Source organism: Micrasema longulum, unplaced genomic scaffold, assembly GCF_059751315.1.
Source record: "Micrasema longulum isolate JH-2025_06_02 unplaced genomic scaffold, ASM5975131v1 h1tg000031l, whole genome shotgun sequence".
Lineage (NCBI taxonomy): Eukaryota > Metazoa > Arthropoda > Insecta > Trichoptera > Brachycentridae > Micrasema > Micrasema longulum.
Window position 1 is genome coordinate 959,309 of NW_028277238.1, and position 23,271 is coordinate 982,579.

A 23,271-nucleotide genomic window follows, 5' to 3' on the forward strand; every position below is an offset into this window, starting at 1 on the left:
ATGCATTCTGTCAGCATAGCCTCAATATGTTATTTTTTGAGATAATAAAGATATTGCATCCGAACATCTGAATGATATACCAATGTACGTTATTACGATACTGTTGTGACGTAAGAATTATTATTAATACAAAATTCTAGAAAATATAGACCTCAAGCAGAGGCGGTTCATAAGTGCAGTGCACTGCGAAGTAAAAATATGTGGAAATAAATTAGTAATTTTATCAAAGAAACAGGGATTCGTTGCAATATTATACTCGTAAACATCATAATATTCAATACTAGCGCCAAAAGATCTAGCGAAATCGACTCTAGCGGACGATTTTATCATCTTGTCTACGAATGCGCAATCGTCCCTGTGCAAGTTGTGTTTTGCACAGTTCTTTACCCTGAATTTGTATGAAATATGTGTTTTCTCCTAAGATTGTCATTTGAGCAAAATAGACAACGCTTTATATCGGGTTATCGTGCGTTAGAAGGAGAAGATAATATACATATTCCGGGCATTGCCGATGCATGCGCAAATTTGAAGTTTGAAGTTCGTTTGCAATGTCACTTTGAACATGCGTAATGACATGATATTAGTACGAATTAAGTTGATTTAGTATCCTATAACGTGCGTGGAATTTAGCGTTCCTGGTTCCGATGCGCGGGCTGTCATCTGTCATACTGTTGCCCGTTTATCACTTCAGACCTGTCATATTGTTATAATAATATTGAACTTAATATACAAGTTCACAAAATGTAAAGAAATGCACTGCCCATGTTTTCGGTCAGGAGCCGCCGGTGGCCTTAAGTATTATTCTGGTGGTATATTTATGTACCACTTTGTTCTAGGTCTCTTATAAAGGGTTAATTCTTATTGAAATATCATAGTCAAACAGGATGTAGGCAATAGAAATTATGAAGGCGAGTTTAAGAACACAAGAGCTAGTGATAATTAGACTTGTAAAGAAGAGTTTTCTTAGAAAAAACATTGGACGCATACGATAAGATATCGACATTAGCGAATGCATGTTACAGCGCGAGCGGTAGGTAAGTAAGGCAAGACTCACTTGAGATCAGATATGTCTCCTCTCAGGAAGTTGATGACGGATGATGTAAACACCACGCTCGAGAACACGGCGAAAATTCCCGCGATGGCTGAAAACAAAAATAATCAATAGTTTATATTGGGTGCGTTGTGAATAATGAGGAACTTCAGCCCTACGGGGAATTGGATACAAAAAATGTTTTCTTACGCGCGGTAAAAATTAGAGCATTCAATTATACGGCAAAGTTGATCGAAAATGTACGAAAAAATATTGAACGACGTCACTAGTTCATATGAACCAACCAATGGTAAGATAGTTGTGGGAGATTTCCGGATTATTCACCGTTAACGGACTAATCGGCAGAACTGACCGAGAAGAAGCGGAAGAGAACTTGAGGCGTCACATGCGGAGTGATTTCAGAAATACAAAACATTCAAAATTCATAGCGCTGACACGATACATGAAAATTAAAAATAAAAAAATCGGCTTAGTTTAATATTAATAGTCTATTAACAAATAATAAAAAACCACTGAACTTCCTCATTGGTATAGCCCGCTCGTGCTAGACAGTACCTGGCCAGCACCAGACAGTACCAGACTACCCAGTATACAGATATTATGCGAAATCCTCAAATCGTTCCATCTTTTCGGCCACTAGGTAATTTGTATGAAACTGGATGCAATCAAACAGTTGTTTATAATTAATGTATTACAACAGAGATGAATAACATTTTATAGAAGGAAATACAGAAGTCTAGGCATTTACAGGGCTTATGACATGTCATTGGCTGGTTTAAGTGGCCACTTGATTACCCCAACTTAATTCCCATTTTCTAATAGTGACTTATTTTCAACTCGTTGAAAATGGCCCCAAAATTAAAATTTTGTGTAAATGATAATATTCCTTTTTTTTAAAGGAAATATTTTTAACGAAATAATCATTCATATTTAATTGACGATTTCGATAGACATAGAATATTCTTTAAAGTCTATGTACTTAAAAATAAACTAAAAATATTGGTCAATTTTAAACAAATATTTATTTCTCCGTAAAATTCTACGGAAATGGCAAAATACACCAAAGACAACCTTCACATTCGTGAATTTTAAAACACAAAAACATTCAAGTGTCACAGAAAATTAATTTAAAAGGTAACAAACACATTTTAAAAGATAATATATTTAAACATGGTTGGGTTTCTTATCTGGTTGTCCGTGTCCAATCGTACGCATTTTTTTTAAAAGGAAAAACCCGCCAAGCCTTTGTTTTAGAGAGTTGTCAGAAGGTGGGAAAGAGAGAACATTGATTTGTTTTTACATAAACGGCATAAATTGCCTTAAACATATATATTGAACATTAATATGTTTTTTTACGTATGTACATATTTATATATACATATATAAATACATAAAAAAAAAAAAGAAATTGCATGACCATAACAATAGTAACATGTAGGTAAATACACATAAGTAACTAAAAATATTAACGAAATATATACATAAATATGAAAAACCAAAAAATAAAAACATTTTCAAACATAGAGAAAAGTTTATAAATTATATTGCGAGAGAAAAAAAGAAATCAGACTCGTTTTATAACTATCAAGTCCAGAACCAAATATATCAGCCTTGTCCCCATACTGATTACCATATCTGTGGAGCCTAGAGATAGGCGGGTGCATGTGATAGTCGGTCCTAGAACTTGCAGAGCAAAAAGGAGATCTGTGGCGGGTATGTCGACCAGGTACACGGAAACACACTAACTCCAGCAAATCTGGAGAGTCAATGAATGAATGAATCTCCTTATAAAGTAATATTAGGCCTGTTAGAATTCTTCTATCGGAAAGTTATGACAAATCATACATAGTAAATGTAAATACATGTTTTGATTGGTTCAGAAAAAAGACATAGAGTCACTTGAGGCTCCATTAAACAGAGAAATGCAATCAATACTCCGAAATTTAAACCAATTTGCCACTGGCGTTGCATGATCCCGACAAAAATAGCTACTTAAGTGGCTTCATGCTATAGGAACATGTACATATTATTGTAGTTATTATTATCGTAAGAGCATAAATGCACGCATTGGAAGCTTAACAGTTTTATAAAGGCGGCCTCCGTGGTGTAGTGGTCAAGACGCTTGACTCACGCACGGAAGGTTCCGGGTTCGATTCCCGGTGAGAACACAAAAATTAAAATATGATTTTTCTCAAGCCTGGGTGATCTGTAATGTAATTCACCACTGTAATTAGGCCTCCTGGCCTGTTGTGGTGCAAAAAAAATGTAAATGTAAAAAAATAACAGTATAAACATTAAACTAATCATGATGTTAAGTTGTGTATTTATAACTAAATATTATTTAGCGCGCATTATTTAACAAATTCATTGACATTTGAAACAGTTTGTAATTATTAATACTACAAGACGACATTAAAGAGTCATACGTATTGTGTAGAGTTGTATAAAGTCATTATCCACTAGGCTGCCAAACATTGAATTAAAAAAAAAAAAATAACTTGTAATTTATTTTTTTTAATAAACTTTTGTATAAATAAGAAAACACGTTTTAGATAGATAGATAAGTCATTGACTAATACATAGACATGCCCTGAATCCTAAAAAAATATGAAACTTAACTTATGCCCAAACACTCAGTCATGCCCATCGCGTATTTAGTCGTTCTTTGACCGGCAGCAAGGTGTTTAGACTCGGAACAAAAATGCCTACTTGTGTCATGAAAACCTGTAAAAAAACCTTTCGGATAAACATTGTAAAAAGGATTGCGTACCTTTTCTTTGGTAAATATTTCAACAATGTTTGAGTGTATCCAAATGTTTGCAGCCAAGCTGGATATTCTGCCTAGGGAGTTATTTAGATAGAAATTTGTTGCAACAGAGAGGGATAACATTTTTAAGAAGGGAATATGGATGTCTTGGCATTTACAGGGCTTATGACCAGTTTGGTTGGTTTAAGTAGCCACTTTACACACTGTGTAACATTCACCAATCTGCCCATGTTTAAACATCCACATTTCCTCAACTCTTCCATCTGTTGACTTTTGTAAAGTAAAGGAGCTGAAACCTTTATCACGCGGGTGAGATTCATCCGGCTGAACCAATTCACCTACTTGGCAACGCCTGAAAACAATTGTCCAATTTATATACTTCTTCTTATGCCAGTTAGATGAATCTTACATACATGATAAAGGTTTCAGCTCCTTTACTTCACAAAAGTCAACAGATGGAAGAGTTGAGGAAATGCGGATGTTTAAACATGGGCAGAATGGTGAATGTTATACAGTGTGTAAAGTGGCCACTTAAACCAGCCAATGACAGGTCATAAGCCCTTTAAATGCCTAGACTTCCATATTCCCTTCTTGAAAATGTTTTTTATCTTTGTTGCCACAAATTTAGAGGTAAATATTTGTTCATAAGTGATAAATTGACAAAGCTTAAACAAAGCTAAGACAATTCATATAAAAATATAATTTTTATTTTTTGTTAACGTCAAACTACGCATAGCGACGCAATTGAGAAGCTCTTAATAGTTACAGTGATGCACTTATAGGAATACGTTTTTAAAATATAATAAACGTGAGTTAATTATGATCTTTTCGTTCCTAAAAATATAGCGAAAAGAAATAAATAGGTCCAAATTATTAGGAATTTAAGGAAAGAGCTTGATTGGGATACACAAAAAACGAAAGTTGACTGTTAACGTTAAAATGCAAACTTTTTTGTGTAATAAAAATGAGTATCCTTCCATTTTTGGTAGCATATGCACGCTCGTTGAATGCAGCTCTAGTATAAACTACTATTAAAAGTATTTTACTCTATAGGGCCTGTCTATGTATTACTCGTATATGACAATGAGATAGTTATTTTCTGATTTTGTCACTTATAGTTCACTAAATTTTTTGTATGTATGTACCTATTATATTTATTATTCAATAAAAGTTCACCAAAAGTATATCTGTTACTACTTTTATTCAATAAATGAAATGTTTTAACAAGTATCTACGGTAGATTTAAAAAAATATATTTCTATCGAATGCAAATGATTGTTAGGACACTTTGTCGGGTAATATTTCCGATGGTGCCATAGTTTACACATGGTCATTTACGGTCATTTGAAATAATAAAGAGACTTAACAGTGATAATCAAAAGTGCAATAGACTACTATATAAGACTAAATCTATCTAAAGGCAGCAAGCAGTGTGTAGTTTGAAAACCTCTCCGCAAATATACCAGGAACAATGTCCGCTCAAATAGCCACGATCGATGGCTGCATAGAAGCAGTTCCATTATGATTTAACGGTTGCACAATATAATTATGATGTACATGTTCTATTACGGTAATACATACTACATAATAATATATGTACACACTAGAATTCATTACGACAGAAAGCCTTTCAAAACAATTCAAGGCAACCATGCCTCTAAAATTGATTTCCTACTTCAAACGATAATTACAAATAATTTCAATAAAATACGAGGAAGGCGTGATAAAAGCTCAGATTTATCAGAGAATACAATATAAAGAGTTAAATAGTAACATGCATACAAGATCAATTGAGGATAATCAAACGCTCGATGAATGAAAATAATTGACAAAGCCAAACCCTTCTCAATAATTCATACCCGTCAAATTGTCACCCGATCAAATAGGACCAATGAAAAATGATAAACCGAGCTTTCCAAGAAGACGTGTCATTGATTCACATCCATTATGTTTTATTTGTTTTAATTCAAGGTTAACCTCGAGGATATGGGCTCGGTACTAATACGAGTATAATAATACCGGGCGAATGTTTACTTAGTTACAGATCCGCTAACAAATGGACACTAACCGTCTGAATATGTCTAAATACATCATTTTATTTTTATTATATTTACGGCCTAAGCCAATTACAACAGTAATATCAAGCAACGCATTATGTCCAAGAAGCTGAATAAAAAGAACATAAAACTATGCAGCAAAGACAAACAAGGGCAATAAAATAATGGTATACAATATATTCATAAACACGGTCAACATGTAAGACTTCGAGCTCACCCATGCCAATTCATATTCATCCCATACTGAGTTAATGGCGAAAAGATCTACGAAAAGCCGGAAGATTTATCCCGAAGAATTCCAAGTTGGGTGACGAATAGCTAAAGCACCGACACATTCCAGACATCGAGGCATTAAAAAAAAAGTTGCAGTTGGAAGATTTGATGAATAGCAGATTTTGACTTCTGGTGACACGGTTGGGAACATGGAAAGTTGTGAATTGCATTGAACATAAATGCCTGCACTAAGTAACGATTTTAAGGAGTTGCTACGAAATATTAGATATTTTCTAATAATTTATTCGTAACATATCGCCGCCGTTCAGGCAAAAGTCACAAACCCAAAAAACATCATTTTGAGACACCGCAATTTGAAAGTTTGGAGACCAAGGAAAAATCTGATATTTGTGTTTTGAGGGTATTTAGTACACAACATAATTCCTTCATGTCTTTTTAATAAATTCCATTGGTAACTTTTTCTGTCTGACGCATGAGGCGAGGTGGCTAAAATTTTGATAAACTTTTGCTTGTTTAATATCTGGACAATGCAAGCTATAAGATATGGTGAAATGAGGGAAATATGTAAAAAAAAATGTTTAAAAAAACATTTTTTTAACAAGTTTAATTTTTTTTAAATACATAATATAATAATATAAAGTCGTATGGTAAAAAAACAAATAATTCGGATTTAAGAAACTTTTTTCTAACTTAATTACCTTGGTGACGTTTGCCTTTTAAAGAACATAGTTTCACGCTTTGGGTTGAAAATTTAACTCAAAACTGTCATTTTTAGGGTTAGTGACTTTGCCTGAACGGCGACGATATTATTATGGTACTACATGCATATTATAGGTTTGCCTTAGTGATAAAGTAACGGAGAACATTTGGATGGCCAGGGTAATATCAAAGTACAGTTCAAAATTATTTAATTTATCTCGGAGTACAAAACATCAAATTAGAAAAGATCACTTTTATAAGATTTTAGGAAATCGGTACATGAGCGAACACGGGAAATTGAAGGAACATTTACCGAACACTTATCATTTAACGATTCAAATAGAATTAGAGTCAATAAACCAGTATTCACTTTGCAACACGCTATGCAACATGTTATAAGTAATAACACCCCCATCGATGCTCGATTGGAAAATCAATGCGTAGCTTTTAACTTACAATATATTCCGTAAAGCTCGCGAAAGCAGGGCTCATATTGACTAAAATGTCCCGGAGACCGGAGAGCGTTTTTATTAAAGGAGCACAACATGGAATGCGTGATGGGTGGAGGAAAAATGATTTGGAAAAAAGAGAAGCTAAGTATAGGTATAATGTAATTCATCTAAAAAAAATTTCAAGTAATTGGCTTCAAAGAAACAGTATAAATGATTATACGCTCTTTAAAAATTAACAGGATATGAAAATATATTATATAACATATATATTTATAGGATTAGAATATTGTAAATTAGATCGCTTGACTATGATTTTCTAATTTATCCCAAAAAAAAACCCGTTGACTAACGAGATGAAAAGATAATGTCAAAATGGAGAAAAATAAAATATTTATGAGAAAAAAGTCTGTTTTTTAAATAAAATTAAAAAAACCTACGTACAATTAAATTTATTCCATTCAAACAGTCTTTAGAGAGAAAAGGCGCATTATTTGCAATTTTCTAGGACATACAGATCAATGCGATGTGATCGATAAATCTGTGGCTTCGATCTAAAAGGTACAATGTCAGAATTCGTTTTTATCTTGTCAACATTTTGTAGAGGGTCGATGTCAATAAAAATTCAACTATTTTACATCCATATGTGGTTTTGGTTTTTATTATTTAAAATTTCAAACACACCTACAAACGATTTACATTGGCCCTTTAAGATTCAAGAAATCGAAATATTGTACATAACCAAAACATATAATTTTTTTGAATAATTATATTTTAAAAAAACAGGCAACTCAAAAAACTGGTAGATAATTAAAATACCAAGTTTGTTTGAAATATTTTTGAGAACGAAACTTGCTCTGCTTAAGTTTTCGATTTTGCAGTTAATCAATGTTAATTCTAGGTACGACATATTGAATTATTGACCTAAACAACCCAATGCCTCTCTTGACAGAATTTACACATTAAACACACGTTTTTACAATATGAGTATTTATCCATAATACATATCTAAACATACATGCACATAAATAGTACAAATTTACATATTTACCAAGATCAATAGCCTTGTAAAACTTTTTACAAGTTCAAAATCCTCTCAACGCGTAAATAATAACATAAATTTGAATAAGACAGTTACAATAAAATAAATACATGAAATTATCCAAGTAACTAACACGCGTAATAAAATATTGAATCACTAATAGTAACAAAAACGAATTTATAAATAAAAATCAAGATCGCTTTTTCGCTATAGTATTTACTTAAAAAATGTTTATACTAAAAAATAATTAAATACAAGAAGAAGGGTTTCGTATTAATGTTTAAAGATATTACAGAATTCTTTTTATTGGTGAAAAAAAGTTATTTATGTTGGATTAAAGCTCAAATTTATATTTCAAGTCATTTAACAAAATAGATAACATTACATTAGCAGGTATAATGCATGTAGAAAAATCAAATAATGACACAGTTTTCTATCAATAAAAGAATAACTAGATTAGAATAAAATGCTTAAGTTTACCTGAATACACGGTTTATAAAGCATATATGTTTTTAGTTTGTAGAACGTCTGCATTCAAAATTAAAGAATATAAAATTTGACTTTGTTAACGCAATTTATATCAAAATGTATTTCGTTTTTATTAGTTCTTGATTTATATCTGGCAACAGTGAGATGATCACGGCTTTAATAACTCGATTTATGATAGTTTAAAAATTCTTGTGCTCAGATTAGGAGACTGTGCTTTACGTACCACATTCCATGTAAAATATCCAAAAGAAAATTTATATTTATATTCAGTAATTTTTTAATTTTCACACATACGTAATATTTTCCGGATCAGAGACACTATTTCTAAGCGTAATCAGGTCAAGTACGACGATTATTATTTTAACTCGTTTTTTAACAGATTGATTTCAAAACTAATCGTAAGTATAACCGAAGGGCACCCACAACTGGTTCGTCTTCCGAAATCATGTTTATTTCGGCCATCGAGTTCACTTTCTCTGGTGTTTTACACTCGTACAGTGAGCAGAGAAGTCAACAGTCAGGTAAGGCATCCACTTCTTGCAATAAAGTCGGACGTAAATGCATTCAGAGGAATGGCAACTAACCTAAGCTGATAATTATGTTGATACTGCTTAAATACTTTGTTCGAGGCTTGCAACTATATATTTATATACTTTAAATGCCAGTCATGTTGATTTTTTACACTGAATTTATTTATGCATTATTTTCGCTTGCCTACTTTACGAGGCATCGTGCTCTCGTCGTTCTAGAGACGCGTATACTTTTTGACTAAGGAGTTGAGAAGGAGTTGTCCTGGAGGCAATTTATAGACATCACTTATTAAATTTATGGACACCGTGTATGGTTTTGTGATGTGTTTAGGAATGTGAATAAAAAAATATGCTCTTATTATTTTTGTAGGTCTAAGGATTAAATATACATATATTATCTAGGTACCGAATTCCAGATCTGGATTAGATCGAGTTTGCACCCATCTTAACCAAAGAAAATTATAAATAATCAAAATAATATCAGAAAACAAATAATTAAATAAAGCATCGAAGCCAACTTAATATTTTCATTCGCTGCACGAACTTGGGTTTTTCAACGCTCGACTGGTTTTGGTTTAGCCTTTAGCTCACCTCGAAGCGAGTGTTGTAGAAAATACTCTTACCGGTAAACCGGAAGCGTCTCCTTGCGGAGGAGAGGAGATCACAAGGTCGAGACATGTGACGGCGATGGTGCGGAGTGTGGAGTGCCGGAAGGACAATCGATCATGCAATATTCTTCTGTTGTAATCGCAACACCATACGTCACATGCGGATATTCTAGTTTTCGCACGAATGGAATATGCAATAAGGAGTTGGCGAATAAAATTGTTACGACGTGACACGGGAGGAAAATTCCAAAAAGTAACGAGGGTACATACCTATTTATTATGTACTTATTTTTTTTATGCATTAAAAACAATGCACCACACGCCGCTGTGTCTCTCATTCCCGAGGGAGTAAATTATTCATTTGTGTTTGGAGAAATCTTCAATGACAGAAGCAGGGAAATCCCAAACAATGTAGTCCGTCATAACAATAAAACCGATGGGCGGAAGAGATAGCCGAGCGCTTTACGTCCAAACGGACGGATCGGAACTTCAATAAATTAAAACCCGAAAACATTTACTTTTATAAGGGCAATGCGAAGGAAAGAGTTTGAAATCCGATAGTTTTTACTATTTAAAAAAAATATATCTTCGTTTTTATGATTTACCCAAATGTTTCCATTTTGGGGGCCATTTTCAACGAGTTGTAAATAACTTACTATTAGGAAATAGGAATTATGTTGTGGTAGAGGGGGGTTCGAACCTCGGACTTCTGATCCGTGAGTCTGCCCGGTTTTAATTTTGTTTTGTTTAAGTGTTATATATTATTTTTAGCTAATATTTCTCCTATACACATTTTTTTACGGAAATAAAATGATTGTTGGAAGAAATCGAGTGTACGTATAGGAAATACATGTACATATGTACAGTAGGGGAGACCGAGGAGGGTTGAAGCAGTTTTTACATTACCTAGTATATCTTAGCCTGAAATAAACCTACCTCAATGGACTTTATATATTAACGAAGCCAATTTTATACACAATATAATCTAAACAAAATAAAAGCAAAAAAATAATCGGGTCAATGAGAAAATCGGCTAAAACTGAAAAAACTCCCTTCGTTACAACTCTCCTAGTAGCGAGGTAAGTTGTGACAGTTCAGTAATTTGAGATTATATTTTTTATTATTAATAAAAACAATACTATTTTTAAAAATAAGAAAATTTATTTAAAAAAATACGCGTGAAACAAATTTAACTGCTGTAATCAACCGTTGCTACCCGTATGTTCACCAATAAAATATGTTGGTTAGGCTTTATCGTGCAGTAATCATAAATTATATAAATAGAATCTTTCGTACATATTGATTGGGCATTCTGAAACAAAAACAATTAACAGTTCGTTGTCGAAATTCACACCACAAAACATTACAGTAATAAAATAAATAAAAGAAGAGAGAAGAAACAAGCTGTTTCTACTCTCCTAGGCCCAAAAAATCAGGCCTTGTTCAGAATAATGGCTTTTAACCTCTAAACTAGAGGCGAGCTATAAAAAACAATATCACGCTTTGAAACTTAAACAGTCAGTGCATATTGGAAATAATATCACGTCAGCGTTCACGTAATACGTATCGAATAAGAGGCTATCAAAGTACTGGCCGAAAACTTACTTTTGGTATTTTTTTCCGTCCAGATGTCGTATACACATAACCATTCCCTCTAGACTGATGTTGCCGACTCCATCAAGTGGCACGTCAAAAAAACAATAAATGCGCGATGTTGCCAGTTCGCCATCGATCATAGATTTCTCGAAATCGCCATTGTTTCAACTCTCCTCGGTCTCCCCTACGTATTAATATATACCACTCGGCTATAGTTCATGATAACAAGTGATATAACGGCAATATGTATTGAAGGTATATCAATGTTGCCCGAGGAAATACCTTTACTCGATTTTCCTACCGCGGCTACTTGAAAATTACGTTTTAATATCGGTTCGGTCGCAGATGATTAAACAAATTGCCAGCGAAAACGATGATGGGTTATGCGGTCATATCGAGCCATGATCGCCAAAACATCGTAACCGCCAAAAACATTATTTTACACATCTTCCTCTCAATGAACAAGGAATACACTTTTAGAACCAAACTCTGTTTCGACTATTTATTTTATTGATATCAATAAAATAAATATTAGAAACAAAACTTAGTTCTATAAGTATATTCCTTAATAATTAAGAAGAAAAAAATTCTCACGTCGGTTACGATGTTTTGACGATCGTAGCTCGATGTATTGCGATGTCAGTACGCGGGACTCCGTAACGCGGCGTGCAACGTGCGGCCGTTTACCCAATCTACCATTCTTGAGCAAATCGCTACATATTCATGCGTGCCGTACTGCTGTAGTGTCAAAATCGGGAAGCGACCGAGCTAGGTTATATGCAATCTTCATTTCTGAATTAAATCCATTTACTTATATTTTTCATTCCAAGAGTTAGTGAGCAAGTAAATGTTTTTTGGCAACCGTCTGACAGTTCCTTCTGCATTGCGATTCTAAACGCTCTCTCGCGAGTAGAGAATTTCGATTCAATTCAATTCATTTATTTAAAAATAACAGACACATAATAAATGAAAATTCAAGACGCACATATTATAAAAAGAAAAAAATACAGGAAAGAGGCTCTTGTCAAAGTAGTAGGAGAATCCTGCTCCGGAAAACCCCTTCGGATACATGGAACAGATCGACATCTAGAGCGATGTAGTTCAGCATAGCTGTAGCCCTTCCAACAAGCATAACCATCGGCAGATTGGTCCTGTATATTGGAATATGAAACAATCTATGTTGACGCTGTCTTAGGTAATTATCAGGAACATACAAACCACCGCTCATCATAATCTCAGGATTATCGACCATACCGCGCAACAATCGATAAAAATGTGTAGTCAAATACACATTCATTCTAGTCTCTAAACTGTTGGAGCCAAGCACACCCTGGAGACACTCGTTCGGATAGAGCCAAGGATAATACCCGCACTCTCTCATGTAGAGATATCTCAGAAACTTCTTTTGGATTTCCACTATCATAAGAGAGTACTTCAGTTGGTAGTAAGTAAATTATGTGCTAGCAACGCGTTCTCTACCCCCTACAGCGAGTTTAGAATACTAGCCCCGAGTGCTACAGCGTTGAGTATCAATGACGCGCATGTCACATGATTTTATGAAAAATCTAATAAGAAAACATATAATTCCAAGTATATGTACCTATGTTAGTTACAAAACAGTTTCACGGGTCGAAAAGCTCGAGTTTATTTTTAGCAAAGGATTCAATTCCTTCAAAAACGACACACGTGAATAATTTTCGTTTTTGCAAAATGTTAGTGAGTATTTTGATAAGTTAGTTTACAAAACACGATAAAATGTACGAAAAACCATATATAATGGGATAAAGATAAATTGCCTTTTTTTTTAATTAACGCAAAAACCACACACGTACAATGAGTTACCGGAAAAAATAAAATAAATGGAAAGCCTTGAAATCTTTAAAATTATTTTTAAAAAATATTTTCTCAAGAAATTTTGATATAAAATTGGAATGTTATTAAAAGTTATTATTTGTTTTAGAACTTAAAATAAAATATACATAAATTAAAATTTTAAGAGATGTTATGAACTAATTAAATAAAGTATAAATAAAATACATAGGTCAATCGACAGTAGATCTCTTGATTCTATTTTTTTAATGCTACAAAAAATTGGGAGCTGGTGAACTAGAATGCCGAGCATACATAGTGACAATTTTATTGTTTTCGAATATTTGGCAAGTATTTTCGGGTCGGTTCCTAGAGAGCTTACCCGCACAAAGATTACACAAGCGGACGAGGAGTGTATGAAGTGTGAACGAGTCAGAGGGTCACTTTCACACGCATTTCCGTTGCCGCTTTATAGAGAGGAAATTAGAGCTACACGTGTATGTTCAGTTCAACTTCGGAGGGAACATTTTAATTCGTGTATTTTTTATACGGTGACATACTTTTCAGTTGAAAGTCGCCGGTGCGCATGATTTTCGGAACATTATATTGCGAAATGTAAAATTAGCGAACGGACGCTTCAAGGACAATCTTATAATTTATTTTACGAGATATTACGTAAATAATACTTTAATTTTATTAAACGCATTATATCTGAGATAAATGCCCGATCGGTTATAGGCCTGAGACTACACATACATACATATGTACGAGTATGTGTAACCGCCAATCGAAGCAATGCTTGCCTTAGTTTGGAAATTAAATTAGTTTTGATTGCAGAAATAAGTCCCCATAAAATTAGTCAATAAAATTAATATTTTATACTATACAGAACATACATTTTAAATGCGAACAAAACTAAATACGAATATTCAGAGTTAACAGTCTTTAATGCAAAGCTCAATGATGTTTTAAAAAACAAACTAAAAATACATTAGATATAAAAAAATCATGAATGATTTTTACTGAATGTTTACTAAAGCGAAATTGTTATTGGAAAATTACTATTGTATGGATATTAAAAAAGCTCAATTAAAGAAGTTGAGATAAAAAAGTGCGTACCTTTTCCTAAAATCTGATGGATCATGAAAGTAATTTTATATTTCTGATAAATAATCAACGCCTGAAAATGTATCGTAAATCCATGAAAAAACATAAATGATTTTATTTAGGAGCTTTAAAAATTATTTATTATTACGTAACATAAAATAAAAACATTCGGACGTTTTGGCGCAAGGTCATTATCGAAAAATTTCATACGATTTTGTTATATCGCTGTAATAAATACTCATCGTCATCAAGACACTATATTGTTTGAAAGATTTATTTTTATTTGGCTGAAAAGTTCAATAAAAACCACTGCACGATGAAACGTAAAACGTTTATAAAATCTAGAAGTCGAAAAAAACGAAAATAGTATCGCTGGCAGAGAAAATTGTGCGGGTGCCCCTGTCAGTGGACAGCTTTTGCTGAGGACTTCCCTGAGCACGGAATATACGTCTCCTTTATTGCTTTCGTTTAATGAGGTAAAATTCTTCAATAATTACAGTTTGAGTAGGTATGAGTGGTGGCAAAAGTTGTTTGCAACAGTAGTCTTTAGGTAAGTCTGCTGCTTTTGGGTGCGCTGCCAGTGACTGGCCTTGACTGTCACCTGGGGACGTTCTGGTGCTCCAGAGGTAGTAACTAACGTTTCCTATCACTGTCGATATAAAGGGGTTTGAAATGGGTGAAGGATTTATTTATTTATACTTCCCTTTATCTCTACCTTGTAGATAATGAGGGGTGGTTTTAGAGCGACAGTGAAAGGGACATTGAAAGTTGTAAATGTAAATATTTGTTCGCGCTTTTCCTTACTGAATTTGGTTAGTAAAGGATGAAATATAATCAATTCGTAATGAAAAAAAAAATTGCTTGCTTGTACGAGTGAATCCGAAGAAAGACATTTAGTCTTTAAAACGGATTCGGGTATGTGGTGGATGCTTTCAATGGAAAATTAAGAAATAAAAAAATAAAAAAATGATGATGGGTTTTAGTACTTTGTAAAGCTTCGTCTTTAGAATAGAGAAATGCTTGATGAGAAAATGCGGCTGCATAAAACGTAGAATTGCGAATATTTAACTTGTCCCACAAAATCGAATAAGCGTATCTGATTAATGTGAGAAAATATATAGGTATAAGTTAACCGGTAATTAACAGGTAAACAATGATGCCGCATTTAAGTATGTAGGTAGAAGTCAGGTAAGCAGTCAGTAGTTATAGGCACCAAGGGAAAAATTAAACATAATGTGAGCCCAAAGATTGGGGACAAGGATGATTGGTCAATCTATTGGTTACTGATAACAATACTTCTAGGTAAGATCATTGTGTTTGGACAATGTTGGTTCATAACACTTATTTACCTGAAGTAAGTATGCACATCGCACATCGCACATTACATTAGTGCATATCCTCAGCGTTCTCGGACGTTAATAGTTGATAAATACATCGAGATGGTATTAAACTAGCTGCTGGAATTTAACATTAGTAAATAACATAATAATTGGGGTTCGAACTGTCAGAAGGGTAGCAGTGAGTCACATCTTGCTGGAGGATGCGATTCTATAAATAGCGTCCGTCGCGAACCGTGGGCAATGGGATCACACTCATAGCGGCGTGATCACAGCAGATAACGAGAGGATGAAAGGCGAGTTTTTGGCGCCTAAAAACCAAAACCAACCAGTTAAGGGAAGGTAACCCCGACAGAAAAATCCACCAGAGAAGGCAACGGGAAACCACTCTGGTCATCTTTTCCCAGGAATCACTACGGCGAGTACATCAATAAGCAGTCGTCCTGGCTGCGAAATATAAAAGCGCAGGACAGATACATATGCTTTCGCCGTAGTGATCGCCAACGTCGGGGGGACCCGGCAAGGCACTAGAAGAAGAAGAAGAAATAATATAAACTGAATGGTTAGGAGTCAGGACTAAAGATACATGTAATATGTTATTTAAAACGGAAATAGTCACCACTGCAATATATATATATTTTTTTTTAATAAGAAAAGAAGTATTAGCGTTTTTATAATATTTCAATTTTGGTGGCCATTTTCAACGAGTTGTAAATAACTCATTATTAGAAAATAGAAACCAAGCGGGGGTAGAGCGGGGTTCGAACCTAGGACCTCTGATCCGTGAGTCCGGAACACTATCCACGGAACCACAACCCGATATTGTGTCCGATATAAATTATATTCATTGACACACGTTCCTTCATGCATTGAAACTCTTTAATAAAATTTATACCGATCTCGTAAAGTAATAAAAAAATAATCATTATGCAGGGATTATTAATTATAGTGAGGGATCTTTTTGATTTTGTTGATTTCAGGTGTGATATCAAAATGATTGGGTAGGTACAGACTTGTTTTTATTATTAAATCTTCAATAAAAAAATATAAACATCTCAAGATACGTATATAAATTGGTAAATTTAATTTATACAGCGACAGTATAATTCACCTGCAAATTATGAACTAAGTTTAAAAATATAATCTTGACTTACAATTACTACTACCTATAATGTTTTAAACATAAACAATATATTAAAATAGGAATTCTTTAAGTACCCGATGCAATATCACTAAGTTAAGGCTTGATAATGACATTTTTATAAAAATGATGACAACGCACATAATGGCGGACGATGGTTGCGCTGGTCAGTAGCCAATAGGCGGCGAGTTTCGTGGGCCGTGGACAGGCAGCAGTGACTTCCTAAATATACGGTCAGGTGAAAATGGCCAGCGAAAGTAGCATCACGGCACGTGACCGTTACATTTACGCCTGCATTTCGGATTAGGCGAACTTATCTTCGAAACAAAATTAATCATCAATCATTAAAAAACTTTCCTAATCTGGTTAGCATGGCATTTTCCCAATCAATCGAAGGACAATGATTTTTCTATAGGAAAAAAATATTTGTATTGTACGTGATATGTTACGCTACCCGCAAAAACACAGTGGTAATAACTATTATTTTGTACATTTTCTTAATATCGATCAATATAAATCAATACATTATATCATTAAACACTGTGTTTATTTATATTATTGTAAAAAAACCTACGTAATATTATATTATACGCAGTTGAAATCGCATCTGTTCCGAGAGCTGAGATATTGAAATACCATGGTATTTCATTACCAGCAAAAAGGAAATATAAAATACGACATTTGAAAAATGAAAAAAAAACGCAATGAATTTTTTTTATATTTCAAATAGAATCTTAATATCTGAATCAATGTGTTTAGTTCAATGTTAACTGGTCGGAGTTTCAAACCCCACTCAACCACAACTTGCTTCCCATTTTCTATCAGTGAGTTATTTACAACTCGTTAAAAATGGCTCCCGAAATTGAAATATTTTGGTAAATCATAAAAGCGAATTTACTTTTTTATAAACAAAAAAATAATAATCGAAACACATTTCACCTAGTCGTTGTTTTAGGTAGGAAGAGAACTATCTATACATATGTGGTAAGCATGCTTTTTAATGTTACATATAATTTATAGAATACAATTTTCCCATTTTCATTAAATTACCGCAATTTGCAAGGCCGGCCTTGTGGCTGTGCCGTTGGAGTTTTTACAATGTGATAATAAACAATATCTTTAAGTTTTTACGAGAAGCTAACAAAATAATAATGATGTAAAACTTAGATTTTAAAGACACGTTTGTTTCCATAAATAAAATAATATTTTCGTTTCGTTGATAATATTTTAAAGTGTTTTTTTCACTTTCGTAGTTCGTGGACTAAATCCAAAGCGCAAGACTGACCTTTTTGTATCAATATAATACAATATCGTTATGATCGTAATAGGCTGCAATTGGTATACCAATGCAGTAACCCTATGCATTATTTATGGGTTTAAAAATTAATATTTCAAAAGCCCATGTACTGTGTAACACTTGTACTAGTCATTTCTAGTTCAATTTCAATTTATTTATTTTATAAACGTTTATGTACATTACAAAATAGTTCAATGCATACATAAAACGAAAAAATTAACACTAAAATTTAAATATACAAAAATGGTAAAATAAAAATACCCAGCAATTATAGAGAAAGAATGCTATCCTCTCTGAACTTTTTTTCACTAATATGAAAGATGTCAATATCCGAAGAGATACGGTTGAGTAAAGACATTGCTCTTCCTACTGGCATTACCATCGGCAGGTTGGTTCTGCAAGCAGGAAGATAAAACAGCTTCATGCCTTAATGCCCAAAATCCACTGACTCTGTCATACCAAATCATCGATAGGATCAAGAGTTTCAACACTAGCGTGTCACAGGGCCACAACCCGATTCAGATATAAATGTTATTTAAATAAACTATGTCAATATTCTGGACGTATACCTTCTCAGACCTATGGGATGCCTCTTCGGTTCCTCTGTTAGGTATCACCTTCAAGAACCACATGACCTTTATTTTTCCACAGTTATATTGAATCTATTCGTGTGTGTTAAAAGATGCCCCTACGTGAACAAATGCAGACTGTCTGGACGCAATAGCCTTGCATTCCATAGTCTTTAGTAAACGCCTAGTACCTAGTACGCCTACCGCAGTAAGCAAGTGGGTCAAGAAAATAAAAATTAAAGAAAATGCTACTTAGTTAGTCTTTAAATTAAGTTGTTTTAGCAGTTGTGTCTTCGGAGTAAACCAGTATATGAGATAATTATTAATTTTATATTGTAAGAGAAGTGACAACCTAATGTAAGAAAAAATATTTTAACTAGTCAGGCCGCATAGAGAATAACAAATGTATTAAGACGGCATGTATTATGTTTATAAGCTTAACCCAGCCTTAACTTACTATTAACCACGTAAATAAAAATTTAGCGTTACACTACAATTAAATTGAAGAATATTTCTCTCGCTTTCAGAATTATTGTCAAGTATCTATATTGTTATATATTGGAGGTTGGGCTTATCCAGAGACCAATATACGTATAATGGGTTAGAAACTACCTTAAATATATCTTCTCTTCAAGACCGTCGAAATAAATTCGACCTTCTAGCCCTATTTAAAATTCTCGACTCACTATTTGATGCGCCTGAACTACTCAATAAAATTAAATATCCCAACTAGAAACCTCAATCAAAACTTACTCTTTCATACCGACAACCATAGAACTAACTATGGTTTTCATTCCCCTATGCCCAGAATTCTTAGGTCTGCCCACAAACATACCAGTCTTGATTTCTTTGATAACAAGTTGTTTTTTTTTCAGACGATCACTGAATCAAATTCAATTATAAACACCTCTCTCCCGCTTCCACTCCCACAAAGTCTTACTATATACCATTGATTCTTTACACTTTTTTATAATGATTTTCTATGTATAAATATGTCCTTAAAAATGCCCATTGGGCGTATATATAAATAAATAAATAAATAGTTGATTTACAATATAATAAATTGTCAATTATTTTTAGTATGCAACCACTTTTTTCTAAGAATACTGTTTTAATTATTTTTTTATATAAATATATTACATATTGTGTTTTTGGCTAGTAAAATACCGTGTTTAAACATCCATTTTGTTCATTAGGTATGTGATTCAGATATGGGTAATTAGTGCATAATTAAGCAACCAAAGGATTAAAAGATTCTAGGGAAAACATTAAATCTTCGGACAAAACTGAGCTTAACATTTATGAATTCATTTTGATAAACAAATATTCTTAAAAGTGATTTTCAGGATAATTGGTAATTAGGGGGGTAAGAGTTAATAAATGATCTAATGATCGATTCACTTAACTAGATTATGATATTTTTCCAAGTTTGAACAAAACTACAGTAATTATGGGTTTTTCAATAAACTTGAATGAAATAAAAACAAGTGTTATGATCAAAGTTTACTTAAATGTAAAAATTAACAAATGACAAAGTAAAAAATATAAAAACGTTTATAACCGTACAGGATTAAATTTTGCACCCTTTGTTTTTGTCTAATGTTTGGAAATAAAAATTCCTTCATGTTATTGGTTAGGGAAGTTGATGCCTCTGGTTCCAAAAAATCAGCAAACGAAATGCATTTGTACACAAAAACAAAAATGCGTTGTAAACTCTGGTAAGCGAACGTGACTAAAAAACACAGAAAAGTTTGTGAATTTAAAGGCAACTTTGATAGCGCCCCTACGGATAAATAGTGTTGCTAAATATTAAAAAAATATATTTTCTGAAATTTGGGATATTTATAAATACATTTAGTAACATTACTGGATATTAAAACACATATTGAAAATTGATGGACGCCTAGTCAGATTTGACATTCCAACCATTGTGCGGCGGTCAAATAGTGATAGCTCCGTTTAAACGATATTATATTAGGAAAATAATGAATCGGGCCATCAAGGAAACTGACAGGGAAGGGTGCCTACTTTAAGATCATTTTGAAAGAACTGGAATTAAATAAGCAATATTGGAGACTTCTAGGGCTAAAATAAAAGAGTCAACAATGAAAGGTTCCTGGAAACATTTATGCCCACAAATGATGAGTGATTTTTCAAATTCTGAAGAAACTCTGGAAACTATCACATACAATAGTTAGCCTAATGAATGAACTTAACTTGGACGTCAACAACGAATATGTTAATGTGTTGATTAAATCTCACTTAGTACCATTGTCAATTGAATACGTAATGGAAAATGAAATACACAAAGAAAATGAAGAATAAGAAGCAGCTAAATTCATCACGACCTTGGCAATCAAAAATATGAATGAATGCTTGATCCATCCTTACGAATTTCCGACTATCAAGGAAGAATGTGATCCCAATGGAGAACATAAATGCCAAGTACGCGGGGCGATTGAGAAAGACAGCATGAAATAAAACTCTCGACAAAACACTAAGTTTGCTATTATCAATAACGCAGTATGCATTTACGCTTGGAGGAAGTATACACTAAAGACTGAATTGTGTCTAGATTGTGTATAGTAAGTAAGTATAGCGTGTATGTGTACATAGCGCTGTCGAATCGAGGCTGGAGTAAAACACTTTCCTCGCGAACCAGCAGAGCAGCTGATGACCGCTTTCTTTGTGACGTCAGAGTGACGTAGCAGCGCGTGGCGTTTGGCGTCTGATCCCACTACAACACGTGACTCTGGGTCAGTTTTTCATTTTCACGTAACCACACCGCTGAACATAATTAACTATTTGGCCAAAATCCAAAGCAGCGAAAAATCGCCAAAATTTATAAGTGTAATAATACTAGAAAAAATACAGAATAATAATAAAAAATAAACATAAATTAAATGCTTACTTTTTTTAAATAATGTTTTTTAAAGCAACTGACGCGTTTAAGGTAAGTTAGAAGAAAAATAAAGATATTTGATTTTACGTCAATCACACATCTAGGCGTCAACAAATATAAAAAAAGGACGAGCAATATCAATTTGTATGGTCGATAAAATGCGAGATCGAGGTCCATAATACGGTTTGTACGATGTTCCAACTATTCTCCAACAAATACCATTTAATGTTTCAAAAAAAAACTATGGTTTTCAGGCTCCTCTACTCAGAATGATCAAATTTGTAAATCAGGATCTGAACTATTTTGATTGTAATTTGAATAACTTTACTAATAAACAAAAAAACTTTTTTGAATAAATTCCTTACATCTATAATCAACCTGGATTTCATAATGTTTGTACAATATACTTATTTGTGTTTGCTTTTTCTTTTAATTGTTGCGTTTCTAGTTTGATGTTACAGTATATGATTGCTTTCGTTATACTCGTAATTTATATTTAAAATAGACTTTGTACGTAAATCTATTAAAATAAAATGAAAACAGTATTTTTCTAATAAACCGTTTTTAATTGTGATTAGTGTTTTTTACTATTTCGAGAATGAAAAACAAAAGTTGGTGTGAGGATCGATCTGGAATATTAAGGAGTAAAAAATACAATTTTAACTAACAAGCAAATTATGTAAAAGATGCTATAAAAATTATGTGTGTATTGAGATCTCATCATAAAACGTAAACACCGTTATCTCGCTAGCTGTGTAAAAATAAAGGTTATGTAAAAGGGCAAGATGATACGAGTACGAGGGTAGGCTGAAACGTAATGCACACATTCTTGTAGAACACGAACAAAAACAAATAGCAAGATCGGGCAAAAAGTACCATTCTTAAGCTTAAAAACCATATATTAATTTTTCAACATAGTCACCGTCAAGCCTAACAACGTGTAAAAAGTTTTTTAATTCCGTAGTCGAAGAACTTTTCAGTGGAAAAGTTCTTCCGACTTTTCTTCGGCTTCAGGTTTCGCAGAGCCTCTTCAGTTGCGCGTGAGGTGTGTGGACGAACGTTGTCATGTTGCAAGATTTTACGGTATTTATTGATTTGTTTTGTTTATTTAGAAAAACAACAGCAATACAAAAAAATATATACAATATTATAAAAAAACATAAAATAAAGCCAAATAAGTTTTCCACATAAATACAATTATAAAAATTCAGTTTAGTTAGATATTAATCAACGTAGAAGTGCATGTGTGCGAGTTTTTGTGTGTGAGGATGCGTGGGTAAGTGAGTGGAGTGTGGTTTTGGTAGGTATGTGAATATGGATGTGAGGGTGGGTTTTATATGACTGAATAGAAACATCTTAAATGTATTATGTAATAAAAAAAAATATAAAGAAACAGATATAAGATTTTAGATAGTCTCCCGAAAACCATTATTAACATGGAAGATCTTTAAAAGGAGGTACCTTAATATAAAAAAAAGATATTACAAAAAAATAATAACGTATCCCTACCTCTACGAGGCCAAGAGCCCTGTGTTGAGTTAGGGATACAACATAATGGAAAGTGGAAGCGAGCATATTATTAAAGAA

At 33.2% G+C, this 23,271-nt stretch overlaps 1 protein-coding gene across 1 annotated transcript in view; it reads right to left on the minus strand.

Moving 5' to 3' along the window:
• Positions 1-23,271, minus strand: part of Hmgcr (HMG coenzyme A reductase) — a 106,705-nt gene that overhangs the window by 23,534 nt on the left and 59,900 nt on the right. Inside the window, exon 3 of the mRNA XM_088224596.1 lies at positions 1,055-1,142. Within this exon, the coding sequence (XP_088080722.1) occupies positions 1,055-1,142 (88 nt within the window). The remainder of the gene's footprint in view (positions 1-1,054; positions 1,143-23,271) is intronic.